Here is a 20,329-nt window from a genome sequence, read left to right on the forward strand (position 1 = left end):
TAGCAAGAATCTCCCGCACCTGTATATGTCCTTCAGCTGACCCCTTAAAATATATATCCTAGTACAGTGATAATCTCAACCCTCCCCCCTATTACCTCTAGCCAATGTAGAAAAGTAAACGCATAACAATATGCACATTAAAATTCAGTTCAAGAGCAGTCCGAGTCCGATGTCAGAAGATGTAACAAAAGATTTTTTTTTAAATGCATCTTTTTACCTCTATCAGAATGTTCTTCTTTGCCATACATCTGACAATTAAAGTAATCTGCTTGAAACTTTTGGCAAATTTTGAACCAAATCATCCCAAAAGATAAGTCGTGAAGGTACTTTTTTCTATGCATATTTAAAAGGTACACATTGAAATTGAATTTCTGTCAAAATTAAGAAAAAATATACGAGGGATCTATACTGTGTCGTATGCCCTTAACACATTATTGTGTCGACCTTCAACAAAATAAAATAAAAAAAAACCAACAGATATACATTTTGTATTTGCTTCAATATCAGACAAATACAAGACATCATAGAATACGCCGACAGATTTAAATTCGAAAAAGCAATTTTGTTTCAAGACTTTTGAAAAGCATTTGATACTTAAAAATGGACCTATACGTTTTTTGATTGAGTGAGGCCTTCCATATGGTGTAATGGTATAATATGTATAGTGCTATGGTGTATGGTGTAATTGGAATGGTGTAATGGTGTTTGAGGAATAGTGTGATTGTGTAACGTGCGGTCGATATGGTGTGAATGATGGTGTACGACACTTAATTGATTGAAAACGAAGTTGTTTTTATTTTATTTTTTCGAATTGTAAACATAAACAATATTAATACTCTTAATACATGTGATTAGGTTGCATTATGGGTAATATCGGATCCTGTAGATACAATGGTGAATGTTGTATGGTGAATGGTGTAATGGTGTATGGTGTAAGTGGGAAGTTTACACTATCCAAGGACTGTATACAGCAGTTTGGCAACACTAATTTTGATCGTTGAAAAGCTTGATTTTTTCAAATTTACATTATGTGATTAAAACGCTCAGTTGATTTTAAAGAGTTAACTCCCTTATGCGTTATATACCCCCTTTAGGAGAATAAGTAGACCACTGTTAACAAAACATGTAGTAAAAATCGATCCTCAAGTAAAAACAAATCTATACTATTAAACGAGAAGACCTCATTTTGGGTGTCGCTTCTCTTCCTTCCACAATAAATCAATCATCATGCCTCTGTGTCCTATAGGTAACATGCATAGTCGCATTTGTCATCCATTCTTATGATTATTCAAATTGAGTTATTTTGGGAGAAAAACGACAAAAAAGGAGTCCGGATATGAATCCGTCATCGGACTAACTTTTAGTCATAGATTAAATTTCCGGTTTGAAAGATGAACAAATACAACCAATCGTATGATATATAACTAAATTATGAAAAATAAATAAGCCAATCAAAGCGTTCTCCAAAGCATGGGGCTTAGATCGCATGAACCACAACTATTATACCTCCTTATATAGAGGACAATAATTATTTTTCGCGTTTATCTATATGTAAACTACGATTATGATACTTTAATATAATAGAGACTCTCTGTATTCTGTCTACTGTTTTCTTTGAAATGTTTACTATTTAAGGGGTCATACCAGTTGTATATATATATATATTAAAATAAGTAAAATATTTGACACAAGTACAACCAATCGTATGATGGATAACAAAAATGGAGAGAAAAAAAATAAGCCATTCAGAGCGTTCTCCATATCATGGTGTTTAGATCGCAATAATCACAACTATTATACCTCCTTAGAGAGGACAATTACTTTTCGCGTTTCATATCACGGAGGACAATTACTTTTCGCGTTTCATATCACGGTGTTTAGATCGCAAGAACCACAACTATTATACCTCCTGTGAGAAGATAATTATTTTTCGCGTTTATCTACATGTAAACTACAATTATACTACTTCAATATATAGAGACTATCTGTATTCTGTCAGGGACTTTTTATGTTAGTATAGAATGTCGGCCCTGATTCTGTCTACTATTTTCTTTGAAATGTTTACTACGTAAGGGGTCATACCACTTGCATATATATTAAAATAAGTAAAACATGCTTAACTTCATCTAAAACTAACTCGACCAAAAGCTTTAACCTGAAGCGGGACAGACATGGACGAACGGACGGATAGACTAGCCTGAAAACATAATGCCCATAAATGGGGCATACAAATTTATTGTTGAAAGGGAAAATGGACTTGGCAAAAATGAAAGTAAGGTAGAGATTAAAAAAGTAAGCTAGAATTTTTCGGGGCGTCTGATTCAGACAGAGGATCGTGTGTTTTTAAGCTCGGGATTTGGGGATTGATCCTTACTGGATTCGGGAATATATTTTTCGATTTCGTGATTTCGGGATATGCATTTTTTTTAATTCTGCATCTCTGGATTTCATGGTTTTAAGCGCGGGATTTCGGGATCAGGACCCCTCCGACCACCCCTCAAATCAGCCTTAGTCATTTATACATGATGCATATCCTACCATTGACATCTTTTAATGAGGCTCTCAAAAGAACAAAAAAACACTGACGGATTGTCCTAGAAGCATATTTTATTTAGACTAATAATGGTCTATATATAAGCAGTTAGATTTATTTCATGTTTGAAACGGTGCAAATTGTGACTTTTACCAAAAGCAACAGTGCAGCAAAGGAGGAGAATTATTGTGGTCTGAGGCCAGACACACGAAAATATTTGAATTTAACAGATAGGAAACAAATATCGGACTTTTGAACAAGGGAGAAGGCTGTCGATACCTTTTATGAAATTTCCCATACCTACTATCTTTTACAAAAAAAATCATCCTATAACAGTCCACAAGCTGTATATACCCGCGATTTCGCGGGTGTGTTCTAGTAGTTTATGATTGTAGTAAGTACCGTGATAATGTTAACTTAGAATAAATCAACATTGGTATCTTTAAACATTTTTTTTTTATTTTACTTAGAAATAATAGCATGTTTTTTTTTAATAGAATAAAAGAAACTCATCATCGAATGGTTTTTTAACATACACATTTACGCATTGTTTTGTAGATCCATTATGAAATATTATATTGAAATTTTATGAATTTAAACAGAATTAAATGTTGCCCACGTCATATTTTTTGCAAACCAAAATGATCTCCGCTTTTTTTTATTTTTACACTCCATTGCTAAGGCGTCTTTAGAACACAATATAATCACGTTGAAGGAAGTTTAATCCGGTTTTACCAGATTGATTCATGTCTTAAAAAAACACGTCATAGTACATGCGTTGTATTTATAGTTTGACGACTTTTTTTTGAATATTGTTTTTTTCAAATACATATTTACACAAGGATAGCGGCTTGATCATGTTGATACGTAAGACTTTTAGAATAACAATTTATTTGTATTTTTAACATCGTTGTGATTCAAATTTCATATGAAAATTATATTATTATTTTTTTTTTCACAAACATTTGTTGAAAACTAAATACCTCCAAATATATCTGTATAACATGAAAATACGAAATAAGGACAAAAAGCCATTGAAGTTATTTAAAAAAAAAAACCCATATCAGTTAACCTTTTAGTCGGCATATATATTTAGCGTTACATATATCAAGACTACATTTACATCCAATCAGCTTTTGTATCTTTTTTTAATATATCAATAAGTTCATTGTTTTGCTCAGTATTAAATGTTTCATCTAGTAATTGACTCCAATACAATTTTAAAGCTAAGCAGGAACCAAAAACAAGGTCATTTCCTTTTGTTTAAATCATTAAAAAAAGAGGAATAGTCTTATCATGCTGCAGTAAGAATGTACATTATTCTGTCATCTAAAAACCAGATGCATTGCGATACGAGTGTTTACGCGGTATATATAGGACTTGTGGCAACAACGCAAAGTGGAACACCCCTATTAATAATATCTTTATTGCGCCTAGATGATATGACGCTAACAATGGTTTGAATTCGATTTTTTCTGCGTTTCTTTATTTCACCTCTTGATGAAGTTAACACATTAGGAAACTTATAATGGAGATTTTCAGTTACGCGGGGCCGTAACAAATTGTTTTATATTCATCGTAAAGATTTCGCGATTGAGTTTATTCAACCTATCGAATTAAGTGAACAAGTCTAATTATAGCATTATTCTGCTAAATGAAGATGATTTGCAGATCGCTGGTTGTTACGTTATAGATAATGCATATGTTAAGGTTTTTCTTGTTGTAGAACACACCGAGGGGTGTCAGGATTGATCAAATGAAAGACCGACCGGAGGGAGGTCTTTCTTTGAACAATCATGACACAATCATGACACAATCATGACAAACCTTAACATATGCATTATCTGACTTATATACCGTAAAAAATATTAATTGTATAAAGATTTGTAAAATATAGTATCCTTTTTTACCAACAACACTGGGATATTCCTTTCTAATGTGTTCAGGTTTAAATACGCCCTGCGGCTCATTTAAAATGTGAAATTAAACTCACTAAATAATTAAGATATAAACCTTTTTAAAAATTGTTATCCATACACAATAAAAATATTACTGTAACTGCACGAAGTAAGACACACATGTATTGTTACTATCCGATAACGGTGTATGACAAATACAAGACACATTGTAAGTTATTTAATGTACCACTTAGCTTATGGAAAAGGAGGAGGGGTATGTTGTTTTTCTATTTGTTATGTTATTTCTATCGCGGAAAAGTTGTTATTTATTCAACCATTTTACTTGAATCGAATGAAAAATTCAGAAAGATTGTCTTTCGAATAGCAATACATTTTATTAAAAGATAATCAGGATAAAATTATATACCCTCCGCACCCGACCTTCTCGTGAGTTACGTTAATGTTATTCAATAGAATATAAGATTATTTTATTAGTTGATCATTTGATAGAGTAAAAGGTATGCATAAATTTTAAAAAGTTACGAACTAACACGAAGATGAATATAAATACATGTAAGTCACAGTATGATTTCCTATTCAGTGTGTATCGTTCTGAACATGCATGAAATATTTGCCACTGGACGTTAAGCAATCAACCTATTCAGTTTGACTCAATAAGATTTTCAAAATCTAGATTTATTGTATGAAAGTCTAAATTAAAATTCATCTGACCTATATGCTAATGTTTCTTTATTATAGCGATAAATCAACAACACTTCACGTTATTTGTTTCTAAAATTAAATTGCGGGTCTACAATAACGGTTTCTTTTACATCTATCATTGGTTGAACTTTAGAAACTAAATTTCCAAATCGGCAACAAAACTATTAGACGAATAAACTTTTGAAGTAAATCATAGATTGCATGTTTATCAAGGAAAATAATGACCTTACACAGGTCATTATTTTATGCCTTGGAGCATAATATACCATTGAAACATGGTATCGTCCGGGTTGATTCTGAAAAAGATTGACCTGACGTTCTGAAAGAAAATAACTCCATATAGGTATATAATTGTTTCTAGGGATGTTGTAGCACACATACGTAGACATGTCATGCTTAAAAATGATGTGTTTTCGTATGGAGCAAAACTTATTCAAATATTTTTTGACTAATAACAAATCGAACATTAAAGTAGCATAAAACACTCACAATACTTGTGCGTTATAGGCAGACAAATCGTAATAAGTAACTGTTATACATTCAATTAAACGGAACTACGAGAGAGTTAGAAATGTAAACCTCATTAATCAGCCTTGTCTTGGTCAGACAACATATAAGTTGTAACTAGTTCATATCTGAGTGATATTACAAGCATAATGCAAATATATTCTCAACAGTACAGGTCTGGGAAATTAACGAAAAGAAACATGCTTTACAAAAAACAAATCTTGTTTTGTTTTTAAAGTCCGAATTATCGGAAATATATTGCTACTTGTGTTTCAAGTCAGACGTGTAAAATAATGGCGAATTGTTAGTAAATCATTTTAGCGATATCGGGCTAAAGTTCACTCAAGGGATCTATTTACTGCAGTCAAAATATAATATATCTACCATTTTATGAAACGAACATCATAGTAGGGGGATTATAGATGCATGCTATGGACACGGTATGGTCAGTTCTGGGCCAAATAACTATAAAGTTCGCTTATCATATGTATTGTGGTTTTGAAAACATACTTCAAGACCTACCACTCTACTGTAGAAATGTTTACAATTGTTACGTCCATACTCCTCACTTCTAGTCGTTGACGCTCAAGAAAAAGAAATTTCATGATAATAATGGAATATTTAAACAAAAGTAAAAATTGAGCTCTATTAACTACGACAAACTATGGGTTACATCTTAGTTGCCTTAGGGTGGGCATAATATTGGCTACTTCAATGTATTAGTGTTTAAAAAAATTAAATTGTGTAATTAGCTACCATGCATTTTGATGTGTAATAGCTTTTATACTAGGATATAACATCAGCTAAGGCATAACACATATGTCAAATAGTTTTTTGTTATAAACAGAAAATTGGAGACTGTGTTTTTTAAGTCAACTACACAGGGCACAACGTGTAAGCCCAACTTTTTGCACCAGATAGTTTATCAATGAATATTTATCAATTCAACACTTGCATTAAGGCGAAGTGTACGTAATGGCACGCCCTGAGCGGTAGACGGGATTAAGAACGTTCGACGTTAGCTACGCAAGTTATCTCCTTTACTCCAAGAAAGGACACACGAAAGAGAAACTACTTAATGCGGTATATCATGAATCCATAATTTTTTTCCGAGAATATTTACGAACTGAACTACAAAAAGGACTCCAAAAATTTAAGAAGGACTCAAATGGACATTTGAATATACACTTTATTTTATTTTATTAAAATTAAATGATCACGTTTTCTCTTTATCTAGCTGTAATAATATTTATTACATGTTTACATGTAGAAAAGGCCAATTGCAGATATGTTCAACTACAATTAACCCATACTGGAGCAAATACACTTAAGATCCAGCTCGTACCTGACCGTACTAGTATACTCATATAGTCCGCTCGTTCGGTTATAGTCGGACCTACGCATACAGTAAAAATACCCATATGGTTCGGAACATAAACACACGTCACAAAATAGGAATTAAGAAAAATGTGTAGTAAGTAGAAACAGAAAATTGTATTGTCGCTTTTAGTGCTGTCAAAACACAGCTAGACTAATAACTAGTGGAAAACAACGCAGCTAACACTTCACTGTGTTCGTTGCACGGATATTTGTTAGTTGTCTTTGTGTTGTTTATTCGATTGAGAGATACCAATTGTTAAATATGATAGATGCTCATTAAAATACACGTATGCCCCACCATGACGGAGATATAAAGAAAATGCATGCGAAACGTACCTAGTTGACTCTGGAATGATAAAAGTATGGTATCTTTAACGAATGCCAGCACATTAAAACTTATGTGTCATAACACATGACAACATATGTTAGAAAAGGAAAAAAATGTTACTTCGAGATAATCCTGACCGACTTAGTTGAAAGTAAGATTGACCCTGTTTGTTCAAAGGGTTGCAATCCACTGTAAATCCTATAAACCAATAATATTGAATTAAACATACTGAATGTTTTGTCGCACGTTATATATACATATGTATTGTCTTAAACATTTTACATAATATGTAATACTTTGTCATGACCTCACAAACAGAAAACGTTACAGGTATTGGTAAAAAAAGGAAATGTATGTTGTGATATTTTTTAATTATTTTTGATAGTTGGTTAAAAAGATCTGATGCAAACACGTACATCTTTACATGGCCTTTACAATTTTTGAATACAATTCAGGTTGCTGTCCTATAAACGAATGTTTTGTTTTGTCTCCATGAGCAGGTGTCTTTACTGATTTATTAGATAGCCTAGATTTTCACCTTTGTATTATCCGGTCAAAAACCTGATATTTTGACATGAACATTATGAAGTATAGTTTTAAAAAATTCCAACAATACATGTGAGAGACCTAATCTTATTATACAATCTGAGTCACGATTTTGGGCGGTTATTGCAAAACCAAAATAAATGTGAATTATATCTTAATTCAATTATCAAATACTATTTTGTTCGTTTATTGTTAACTAAGACATTTAACAGATCAAAGTCACAGTCATAGTTTTTTTAGATGACTGATAGCCTTCATTTGTCAACAAGTAGAATTGATGGATCAATTTTGAAATGTATTGAATACTGTTTGGTCTATTTTGATATTGCTTTTGTTGTGAAACTTGTACTACCAATCTATTCATAAATATATCTTTAACAACCTTGAATTAGTTGTTTTTAAATATGGTATTATAACTAAATAAACACTTCAATACAAAAGTTTTTCAAATCACATAGTTCACCCGATCGATTTCAGATTGAGGTAAATGGGTTTTCCCCGTGTACGATTATAGCACGTTGTTATATTTAAACAGTGTGAGCACGGTCAACATCATTACTATATGAAACATATCATACTTATAATAACAGTTTTATAAGATTATATATTGAGTTTTCATTTATGCCCCTGTGCATCTGAATGTCATCATAAATGTTACATTTAATTTTGAAACGTAAGTTAATTTAGACGTCGAGATAACACTCAACCAATCAAAGGTAATTTTTAAAATTAAACATACACGTAAAGTAATGAAGGCTTTTGTGACTAAAGCTCAAAAGCTGTGTTTTTTTAATTTTATTTTGTAATCAATTGATCTTCTGCTTTTTATTGCTTTCTTTATTAATCAGATATCATTGGTTTGACAGAAAGAACGTTGTATACTGTACTGGCATTGCGGCTTAGAACGGTCATAACAACACTATAAAGTATGCAGGATGTTTCGTAAACCATTTAACCGATAGTCTGCGTTTTTTTTATGACAAGTGTATGCACAAATACCAATTTATTTATCGTTCTTCTTTAAAAAATCTGTGGAATATTTCTAATTTATACAAGATTCAGAAATCCACTTAAAACAAAGTAGACCCGCCAAAAAAAATTAAAAAAAATAAAACAAAAACATGAATCAACATTTTGTTAATACTACTTAAAAGAGTAATGTTATATAATACACATACACAGTTTTAGTAAATATAGGAACACACAAATCACCTTGATCTCCGGCCAGTAGAAATCATGCTAAAAATTGTTTTTCGTTTAGCTGTCCGGGATTTATAAATACACATCAATGTGTAGTCATTTTCGTGACGTAAGCATTTTTGTGTGTTAAAGGAAAATAATTAAAAAATCACCATTTTCTGGTTGAAACGGAAATTACCCTTCCATCTTCGCCCACTTTCAGAACTTCCCTTCTTTTATTGATGTCATTCTTGTTATAATTAGTAGAATATATAACAACGGAGTACAGTATAAGATTAAAAAATAAAGAATCTACATTTTGTGTGGATATTAAAAATGTATATGAATATGTAGTATGTATAGATTGGAATGTTACTTCATCCAAGCATATCTTGTGCAGGATAAAGGTCATTCTTATAATATGAGCCTTAGGCTCGACAGTAATGAATGTGCTAAACTACTCTTTTATGGGTGAAGTTAACATGTACTAACTCTGTTTCAAGAAACAAACTATAACCACCAGACCGTAGATGGCAAGTGACCTTGACCCTGGTATATAAACACCTGTTCCATAATAACTCGTCATAATTTAGAGTATATTTGCGTCGACCAAAAATCCTTAGGAAAAGAGTGGGTTTGACTGATACTTCATCAGGCTCATATTTTAAGAATGTTTGTTATCCTGTACATCCAACATATTCTTGGGATGAAATAAAATTATTATACATATTGCGTCTTTCGTAATGATCTCAAGTAATGAATTAGCGTGTTTAAAGTGTACACACAAACTAACAACAAAAATTATACAAATGTAACATTTAATAAAAAATGAACTAGCAAAGATTATCCAGTAATTACAACAGAAGAAAATTCCTTTGTGCCAGTATTATTTAAATCCGTGTCATAGACCACATTAAATGTATTAGCACAAGTAAAATTAACTGTTGCTATACTATCTTTAATAGAACATCCTGAAGCTAATGCAGCTGAAGCAGAGGCACATCTTAATAAGTGAGCTTTAAAAAATTTATCAATGCCTGCTAAAGTAAAACTGTCTTCAGCCATCTAGATAATGTAAAAACTTTACGAAAAGTTGCATGAAAAATAAGCGCAAACTAGATGTTTTCCTGACATCTTTTTTACGAGAAACTAAATGAATCATTGTCTGAACAACGCACAAGTCTGGTTTATCAAAACCCTTTACACCACGTTAGGCAGACTTAAACCAGGTATTGCAGTTTTCAAAAGTTCCTGTATATGAACAAATATAGTGCCTTGTCTTTGACTAAGAGGCATAAAAAGTTAATCAACAGTTGATATAGATTATGCCCTAGCAACTAAAGGCACACGTTTTAAAAACAAACACAAATATAAGTAACAAAATTCTGAACTTCTAACTGTAACAAGACTCTCTATCTTGCACTTTTATGTCAGTTTATAGTAAAACGGTTGACCTCTTAAGTAATACATATTTTTGGACGTTTTCTTCCCAAGTCGACATTTTGACATAACTCGTTATACCATATTAGTAATGACCAGTGGTATACAATGCGTTTCTAATACATTTGGCTAATGATGAAATTTACTTTGAAACTGCTTATTTTATTTAGTTAATCTTGTTATCATTGATCTGTAATAAAATGAACTTTGGAAGTGTCTTTTTTTTTTAAATAACGTGACAGTTAACCAGAAGGGTTATATGAAGATTTAACTATCAAAAATAAACCTGTTAATTACTCTGACAATATACGTACGGTCGGACCATATGAGTATATACCTATATGGTCATGACTATTCGCGTATGATCCAAATACTCTTACGTTCCGGAACATATGTACCAAGCTTCAAAAAGATGGTAATAAATAAATATATCCAGTTCAAGAGTATCTTGCTCTCAGTGGATTAAAGTTGAAACAACCTTTTAATATATGTTCAACAAAAAAAAAAATGGTACAGTTCTGTGTCAACATAGACCAAGTCGTATTTAACACTGAATATGAACTGTTTTCTAATAAAAAAAAATAATCTATTACATCCTTCTCAGATTGTCAAAAATTGTGGGGTTTCCTTTGAACGTACCAAATAATGAATTTCCTCCAAGCATATTGGTATTACTTGATTGTCAGGGTTTTCCTTGGGTCAATTATATTTGTATCCACCTCGTATGCCAAAACAATATATTTTTCGCCACTTTATTATTTTGATCTAGAGTCTACATTGTAATGAATAAAAACTAAACATTTACTTTTAAAGGGAAGAATTAAATTATTATGATATAAGTCCCGGAATATAACAGAAATCTTGACATGTCTTACCATATAATACAAGAAAGATGTACAGTCTTTGGGAAAGTTTCTTCAAAATTAAAATATGTGCCCTTTTGTACTTTGAAGTGGTTTTTTTTTTACAACAAAACAAAAATTGATCACTAGTAATTGATCCCCCATTTAAAGTGTAGTCATTACATTGCAGTGTTACTCTCATTCGAGGGGTTGTTCCCAAATCTTTTGTATACATTTCTTCATAACGACAGTTTTCTTCTCTAGACCATTGTAAATGATAAAGTGGAGAAGTTAAACTACGCTTGAAACACGTGTGTCACTTAAACGACTCAAATCAATTATCTATTTCAAAATCAAAGGATAAAGTTATAAATCTAGCTTTTAAAAATTTTTCGTCATATAAACAGTTTTCGTTTCTTGACTGTCATTAACAGTTTGCTTCAAGCACGTGCGTCTCAAAATGATTAATAAATCCTTTATGTGACATGTGACGGACGCCATTTAATATATCATTTTGTCAAACAATATATGTACAACCAACACCTTTATAAATTAGTCCATTGCTGTCCATAGCTTGAAAAGGCAATCACCTGGGTATTGGTTTTCTGTCAAAATCTGAGGTCAAGGTGAATTCCGAGTATTTTCCGATCAGGTAAAGCAGGAGACATCCGAAAAAAGTAAATAAATAAGTTGGTTGAAAACAAATCGTAGATATTTCTCTCGCCAAATTCTTTCGACGATGAACAATTTTATTCGCCACAATTATTATTGTTCCGCACATTGCGAAAATGGCGACCGCCAGCGGTAACCTTGTTGATTGTAGAAGGTTTTAAAGATGCAATGATGACATTTGCATATGATTCTGAAAATCCCCTATTGATAAGAGATTTCCGGATACAATACACACGGTATAATTAAGTCTCTTTCGTAATGGGTGGCATTCTCCTGTATGCGGCATCATTATTATATCTTTGTGTTGAGACATTTAAACTTGGAAATAAATTGACATTGGTATTAACAAAGAAAACCTTCTTTGTCATGTTTGTGCGAAAGGAATAATCAAAATACACTTCTCAACTTTGGCCCTTATAATGTACATTAACATTTTCCCCGATACAGTGAAAAGTTGGGAAATTAGTCAAAATTAGACCATGAAACAGTAAAAGCAACAACATAAGTAGCTTGTGGGTCAAATGCCCACGATGCAAATATAGGAATCTGAAAATTAAAACGTAAACATAACAACGTTTGGAACAAAGAAATGTTTAAAAATTATATCAGAGATGTGTACTTCATACCTACACTATGTAGAATATACTGAGCTGTGATGGAATTATCCATGTGTGAAAGAACACCAAGCCCAAATCTCTGCAGCAAACTTGTCAAGTGACAATGGTGGCATACCTTCCTCTTCATTAATATAAGCTACTGGAATTTTATTTTCCGATCGTTTACCAATATGACAGGTTATTGTGACTAAAAAATGTCCTAAAAGAGAAAATATATTCAACAATTATAAGGAATTTATATAAAATGAGCATGCTGACAAGCTCCATCTTCCACCATCAAATTGTCTTTCAAATTCGGAAGCCCAGTTTTAGAATGAAGCATCTATCTTAATCCAACAAATATTTGTATGGGTCTTATAATCAATTTATCCATTTTCAGATTGTTATTGATAACCCACCAACACATAACAATGTTTTACTCTTTTCAGAGTCAAGTCTATATTACAACTATTCAGTGCTTACACTTTATTTCTCTCTATGTTATAATGAACTTGTAATGTAGTGGTCCGATAGAATCTGCATTTAAAGCATGTACAATGATGTATAACAAGACTAATGCATAATACAAAATACACATCTGTTGAAGAATTAGTTTCCAAATGGAGATAATTTTATTTATTTTTCCATCATGAGACAACACGTTTTGAAGAAATAAGGACAGATTTTTATAATTTATTTTGATCCATGATACAAGATTCATTAATGTATCAAATATAGCTAATGCTTTTGTTTTCGAAAAAAAAGGCATAGACAGGTTTTAAATCATTAGTCAAAACGCTTAGTACAGAAGCCAAACTAAAATAAAGAAAATGAAATTCATATAAATATCCTTTCCATATGATATGCAAATATATTTAAAATCATTATTGATACTTATACTAAAATAAGCAAATGTGGGATCTGAAAATGTTAGATAAACATCCCTTTGAATTTCAACTAAAACAACTGATCAATGTTCTTGGTTAAATTATTATAAGCCACGAAATTGTTTAAAATTTCCAAATGGATAACAGGTCTTGAAGACACATTGTTCTAAGGAACTAAGAAAATATTGGAAAGACACTGGTTCTCTAATGATTCAACTTCTTCAGTAGCTCCCTTAGCTAGTAATGTGTGGATCTTGGAAATTATTTCAACCTTATGTAAAGGGAAATGTATTTTATTTAATAAATATGTACCTTGTATAACATCAAATTCAATTTTATAACCATTTCTAACTGTATATAATATCCATAGATCACTTGTAATATTTTCTATTCGGAATAATTAAGTTCTCTCACCTATTGCAAAAAACGGTTGTTCTGGTAGAACCCTTTCTGAGAGTTGGGACCTCTTTGAGATCCCCTGTTTCCTGTCAAGAAACTTCTCCCTCTGCCCCTTCGTGAGTCGAATTATCGTCCGTTCTGGTGACCGACAGGTCCTCTGGATAATACATATATATATTGGTCTCTACTATTTTTTCTTGGGGCGCTACTATTGGCAATCTTTGATCCTCCGCCAATTAATCTAGGATTATCTATTGCAATATTAGTGCAATCACCCAGTTCCTCTAGCTCCTTCATACAATCAGCACTAAAAGCGATAAATCAACCGGAACATAAAAATGGCAATTTGGTCTAAACTTATCATTAATGTAAGGTATAAGAGATGGGCGTCCACTTTGTGTCAGAGACAGAAAACCACTAGTATTATCAACGTCTAATGGCTCATTCTTACATTACTGATTGTCAATCTGAACAAAGGGGGTCAACCCAATTAAAAAAAAAATCTCTGAGTTTCCTGCATTTTAGAATTCACACTGTAACCTTGTCTAAGCAGTGCAGTCCAAATCTGCATATTGGTTTCAGGAACACAAAGGTTCCCACAATTTTCAGGCCGTTAGTATCTCTCCTCTATCAACTTTATACTATCACTTTGTACAACCATTGCTGCATTTACAGCCTTAGAAAGACCATAAAAATAGTTAAGGTCCTGTCTTCTTGTCCGTTTTAAAGGTGGGATTTCTCAAGCAAAATAATGATCATATTGTCCTACCTGTTCAACAACAGGTTGACATACTCGTACATTAAGAGTGGCCCTACATAGTTATCAATAGGTACCAGGGTTAAGATTTATTACGCCAGACGAGCGTTTCATCATCTTGAAACCCTAATGCCGGGTCAAAAGAAGTGCAAAAAACAACTGGGACTGGCATATTATCAGCCCGAGCAAAAACTTCAGAATGAGGTAAATACTCCGGATCATCCAAGTAGTCCAGATCACAAGATTGAACTAAATCTTCATCTAAGTTCTTCTTATTTTTTATTAAAGTATTAATAATGTGTGATAATATTTTTTTTTTTTTTTTTTTTTTTTTTTAAATTTGTTTCCTTGTGGTTATCACACTCTGACTATTAGCGCAACACGTTAGTGTGATCTGCTTCCCCATCTATAGTACCTTTGATCGCTCAGATTTGAGGAGTAGTTCGAGTTTTTCAGTAATTATCACTGTTTTAACGACTGACTTCGCGATATATATCTTTATCGTCTGCTTTTCTGTGCATCTTTGAAAGCTATAAAGTATTTCTTAATACCAATCTTACTTTATCGCAGAAGCCGGAAACTTCAATGAAACTACCAGCTTGTTTCTGCTATAAATGCTTTTCTTATTTTTCAGACAAAATGAATCAACTGATATGGATTATTTTCCTTACTGAGATAAAATTAGCATTCCTCGTCAATGGTCAGCTTTCAGGTTTGTTACAATGTTTTGACATTCATTTTGACCAGTTGCTCTGACTGTATTCTTGTTAAATGTGCGTTAAATTGCACAGTATATAGAATTATTTCGTAAGTAAATTAATAAAACATGTTTCATCCAGCAATCAATTAACAAACATTAATTTGAAAAAAGACACTGGTTAACAAGTAAAACTCCTTCTTAATATTTCCCAGACGACGATTGGTAGTTTTGTTTTTTTGTAAAATTGAGAACCTGACTAATAATTTTAGAGTAAATTTTTAAACCAAATTGGATGCATTAGAAAATGTATGGCACATTCATTCAACTTGACTGCTCTACATATGAACATATTCCTTGTTAGCATACTAAAATTCAAAGACATCACCTAAAATGTATACGGCTTATGTTTAAAGACCTATTTATTTATTTTTGAATATTATACTACTTTTTAACGAACTTGTTTCTTGTTCTTTTTGCAGGTAGTTTGCGTTTAACTGCGGGTTACGCTGCGAACGCAGGGCGATTGGAAATCTTTCATAACGGTGAATGGGGGACAGTTTGCGATAACCACTTTGATAACATCGATGCAACAGTAGCTTGTAAAGAGCTTGGATATTGGTTTGTAAAGCTTTAAAAAAAAAAAGAATCACAAATGATTAGTTTAAATTAGTTTTTTATAATTTGTAGCCATTCCATGAGAAAAAGAATCAGGTCTAAATTTTCATAGATTGATGATTTATGATCTTTAGTATATATTAAACCAATATTAATAATGAATACCACACATCGATACAAATCATACAACCTTGTTCAACAAACTTAATAGTTTGTACAAAACCTTCTACTTAGCAACTTTATCTGCCTTATATACATGCTTTTATTCAAATGGTGTTACATGATTTTTTGTCGATAATAATCATGATAATAGGATATAAACTGTTATTTAAACACCGAAGCGAAGGTAAGATTGCCCTAAGTAAAGCTGTTGTAGTTAACACCTGTAACGATAAGGAATATACATTACAATTAAAAAGGTGTTGCATTAGTTATTGTCAAATAACAACTATGAAAAAGGTGCAATCCTTATAAGTAATAACTGAAACATGTCTTTTTTCGTTGTCTACTATTTACTGTCATATCCGCTGTTGACACGTCGTAACTAAAGTTTCAGCCGGCATTTGCATATGCTGAAATTCACAAATATGCCAATAGTGCAAAGTGATACATTATCAAATTAACATGCGATAGAATCCGAACTTAATATGTATAAAAAAGTAGATATTGTAAAATTGAGAATGGAATGGGGAATTTATCAAAGAAACAACAACCCGACCATAGCAAAAACAACAGCAGAAGGTCACCAACAGGTCTTCAATATAACGAGAAATTCCCGCACCCGGAGGGTGTTAGAGAGTGTATGCATTGCTCTCATTTATTTATAGTTCAGGAATCATGCATCAGGCAGATCGTATAAGTGATGGTCACGGTGCCATCTGGTTAACTGACGTAAATTGCACTGGTTCAGAGAGAAAATTGCTGCATTGTGCATACAATGCCGATTCAACGCGATGTCGTCATTATGAAGATGTGGGAATTCATTGTTTTCTCAGCTGTTCAACAGAGGAAGATGGTACGTTTTTGTCAAACAAACGTTCTTAACTTCCAAAAGGTATGATACCTATTATGTTTAAGCCCAATTGCTTTTATGTAGAACTCTGAAATTCCAAGCATCAAATTACATTGTGTCTCAAGTTCAAATAAAGGGGCAGTACTATCATGTCAACACTACATTGTAGATATAATCCTGATTAGTGCTAAAAATTCAACATTCCTCCAATAACATTTTGAGCATCCCTTGTGTCCGAAAGCGTGATAGTTCAACCACATTTTTTTCCAAAAATGAACTTAAGGGCAAATTAACTCTCGATTCCTTTGATATCAGAACGTCCAAATATGTCATCTACTAACACAAATACAGCTATACGTAGGACCTGTTTTATTTAAACTATGTATTATCTAATCAATAGTGTAAATAACGGATTACAAATGTTTTGAGGTTTGCTATTGAACAGATGTTAGTATATATTCAGAAAAATGGCGGGGTATAAAAGACGTGTATATCCCCAATAAGAACCCCAAAAGCGTCAGCATAAAACGGGTAACTATGTGACGTAGTCGAACGCTATACAGAACACAAGTGAGTCAGAGAATAACAGATGGAAAATAATGACGAACATCAGCCCATTATATAATTTTTAATACCAGATAACGCAATTATTCGCTTTAAATGCTTAAATTTAATGTTGAAAGTGTTTTATAGATTATTACATACTCGATAATTATTTTTACCGCAAATTACAGCATCCTTCATATGCCAAATTTATCTGGTTGGGTTTTTCATTAAATGTGTTGTAAAAAATAAAGCCACACACATATCCAAACTCAAAACATGAAATATAATTTTTTTTTTATCGGAAACATTTTCCAAACGGAAAAAAAAAGGAAATCTAACTAGAGGTTCTAACCGAGACTGTGTCGCTCACCTTGGTCAATTTGCATTTTTAACAAAGGACACCGATGGATTTATGACAAAGTTGTATTTTGGCGATGGTGATGTGTTCGTAGATATTTGTCCTGTGATGCCATATTATTTTACGGATCACTCTTTCTGTTTACAATATATCTATATATAATACACTTATCTCAGTACCTACAAAGAACTACATTTTGTAAAAGAACTACCAAAATGTACCAAATTTATAAAAAAAAATGTTTAAAAATTTACTTTACATGCTATAAAGGCAATTACAGCGAATTTGTATAATCAGGGGATATGTAGAATCCCTGTTTTTTTTAGGGAAAGTGACGAATTTAATTTATTAATAATTATGTATAATTCTTGAAAAAGACCAGTGACTTTGATTAATCACTGAACATTTCAATAATTATTCTACAATATAATTTCAGGGATTATAAATAATTAAAAGATCCTTTGTTTGATAAACAAAAAAAGATAAGCTATCAGTGTTTACTTTTATATTCTTTGCTTTCAAATAAGTAGTATTTGAATATTGATACAATGTTGACTGTCCCTCTGGTTTATTTTGCCCCCTTTCTAAAGATGGTTATAGTTTGCCTAATGTAGGACTTTCAAAGTAGAGCCACAAAACTATTCAACTTATATTTTTAAAGAATGACACTCAATCAAGTATGATTTAAAACTGTTGTTTGGTTCGGAACAGCTCTTTGATTACTGAGTGATACATTAAAAATACAAATGTCATCTTCAGTTCTCAGTGAATATTCAGACATAAGATATGTAATCAATAATAACAAACTATACTTACCAGGAGACAATAACAATCAAAACTAAGGAGTAAAAAAGACTCATCTAATCAAAAGAACATTTACATCAGCAGCTATCAATAATAATTATAATAAGATCATATAAGTCATCTAAACACAATGCTTGACACGATTTTCACAGAAACAAACACCTTAAATCTTATTAACAAAACTGTTTCTGTAGGTGGTTTGCGTATAACTGCGGGTTACGCTGGACATCAAGGACGCCTAGAAATTAAGTATAGAGGTGAATGGGGAACAGTTTGTGGTAATCACTTTGGAAATGTTGATGCAGAAGTAGCATGTAAACAGCTCGGATATTGGTTTGTATCATGTTTAAACAAAATAGCACATTACAATTAGGCATCACTGATATAGTATAAACACGAAAATATTTGACATGCATATTGCAACGATACAAATAAATTGTTTAAATTGGTATCTAGAAACTCTTTCATAACATTATTAGGAACAACATACTTTCATGATAAAACCCGTACATAATATAAATATATCATTTAAATTCATTGATGCATAATTTGTGATGCATCGTCAACGCATTTCGAAAAAAAAAAAATTCGACACGTTACTCTACATTTAACAAGTTTATGGCATTCACACCTAATTTTCATACATCTGTATTTCATCATTTACATTCTTAAGGGATATTTGCAAATTGATCAGAGCAAGTAGGCAATGTATATTTGTATATGGACAACATTTTTCTTTTATTTTGTACGAGTAAGTGTTAGAATGTTCAGCTGAATTGAACTGAAATCTTTTGTAATTAAACATTCATAACTAAAACGCAACAACTTCTATGCACTATTTATGTGTTTTTCATTTTCTGCAGTTCTGGAATTATGCAGCCTGCAACACTTATACGACATGGTCAGGGACCAATATGGTTAAATGACGTAAATTGTTCTGGTTCTGAAAGTAAATTATTGGACTGTCATTTCAATAATGTGACAAAACAATGTTATAATTGGCATGATATTGGTGTGCATTGTTTTATCAACTGTACAACAGAGGATGAAGGTATGAAAGTCGAAACAAACATGTTACGCATTGTGTTCTAGTTTATATTAATTTTGATGTAAACGAACTCGCGTAATTGTCATATTTCTATATTGCAATATTCTTCGCAAACAATTCTTGATTTCGGTTGAATCTGTGTATGTGGTAATTCATAGTGAAATAAGAGCTGCATATTATATTACTTCTCTTATCTGCCGTGATTATTGGTACAAACATTATTATATTGAGCTCAAAAGAGTTACGGGTCATTTTAATAATATCGCAAAATAAGTGATTTGAGAAGACTATGAACTGAATACGTTTTCTTAATGTTACTGTAAATAGATTATTTTTTGGTTTCTTCCTTAAAACATTTCTTACTTTATTATTGGTAATAATTTTGATACTTATATAAGTATTTTTATAATCCTGGTACCTTTGATAACTATTTAAACCACTGGGTCGATGCCACTGCTGGTGGACGTTTCGTCCCCGAGGGTATCACCAGCCCAGTAGTCAGCACTTCAGTGTTGACATGAATATCAATTATGTGGTCATTTTTATAAATTTACTGGTT

General features: G+C 32.0%; 1 protein-coding gene across 1 annotated transcript in view; it reads left to right on the plus strand.

Annotated features, from left to right (window-relative positions):
- The window catches only part of LOC134690024 (neurotrypsin-like), a 29,134-nt gene extending 9,320 nt beyond the window's left edge, over nt 1-19,814 (plus strand). Inside the window, exons 4-8 of the mRNA XM_063549994.1 lie at nt 15,322-15,399; nt 15,867-16,005; nt 16,830-17,017; nt 18,917-19,055; nt 19,586-19,814. Of these exons, the coding sequence (XP_063406064.1) occupies nt 15,322-15,399; nt 15,867-16,005; nt 16,830-17,017; nt 18,917-19,055; nt 19,586-19,814 (773 nt within the window). The remainder of the gene's footprint in view (nt 1-15,321; nt 15,400-15,866; nt 16,006-16,829; nt 17,018-18,916; nt 19,056-19,585) is intronic.
- The last annotated feature ends 515 nt before the right edge of the window (nt 19,815-20,329 follow it).

Source organism: Mytilus trossulus, chromosome 11, assembly GCF_036588685.1.
Source record: "Mytilus trossulus isolate FHL-02 chromosome 11, PNRI_Mtr1.1.1.hap1, whole genome shotgun sequence".
Lineage (NCBI taxonomy): Eukaryota > Metazoa > Mollusca > Bivalvia > Mytilida > Mytilidae > Mytilus > Mytilus trossulus.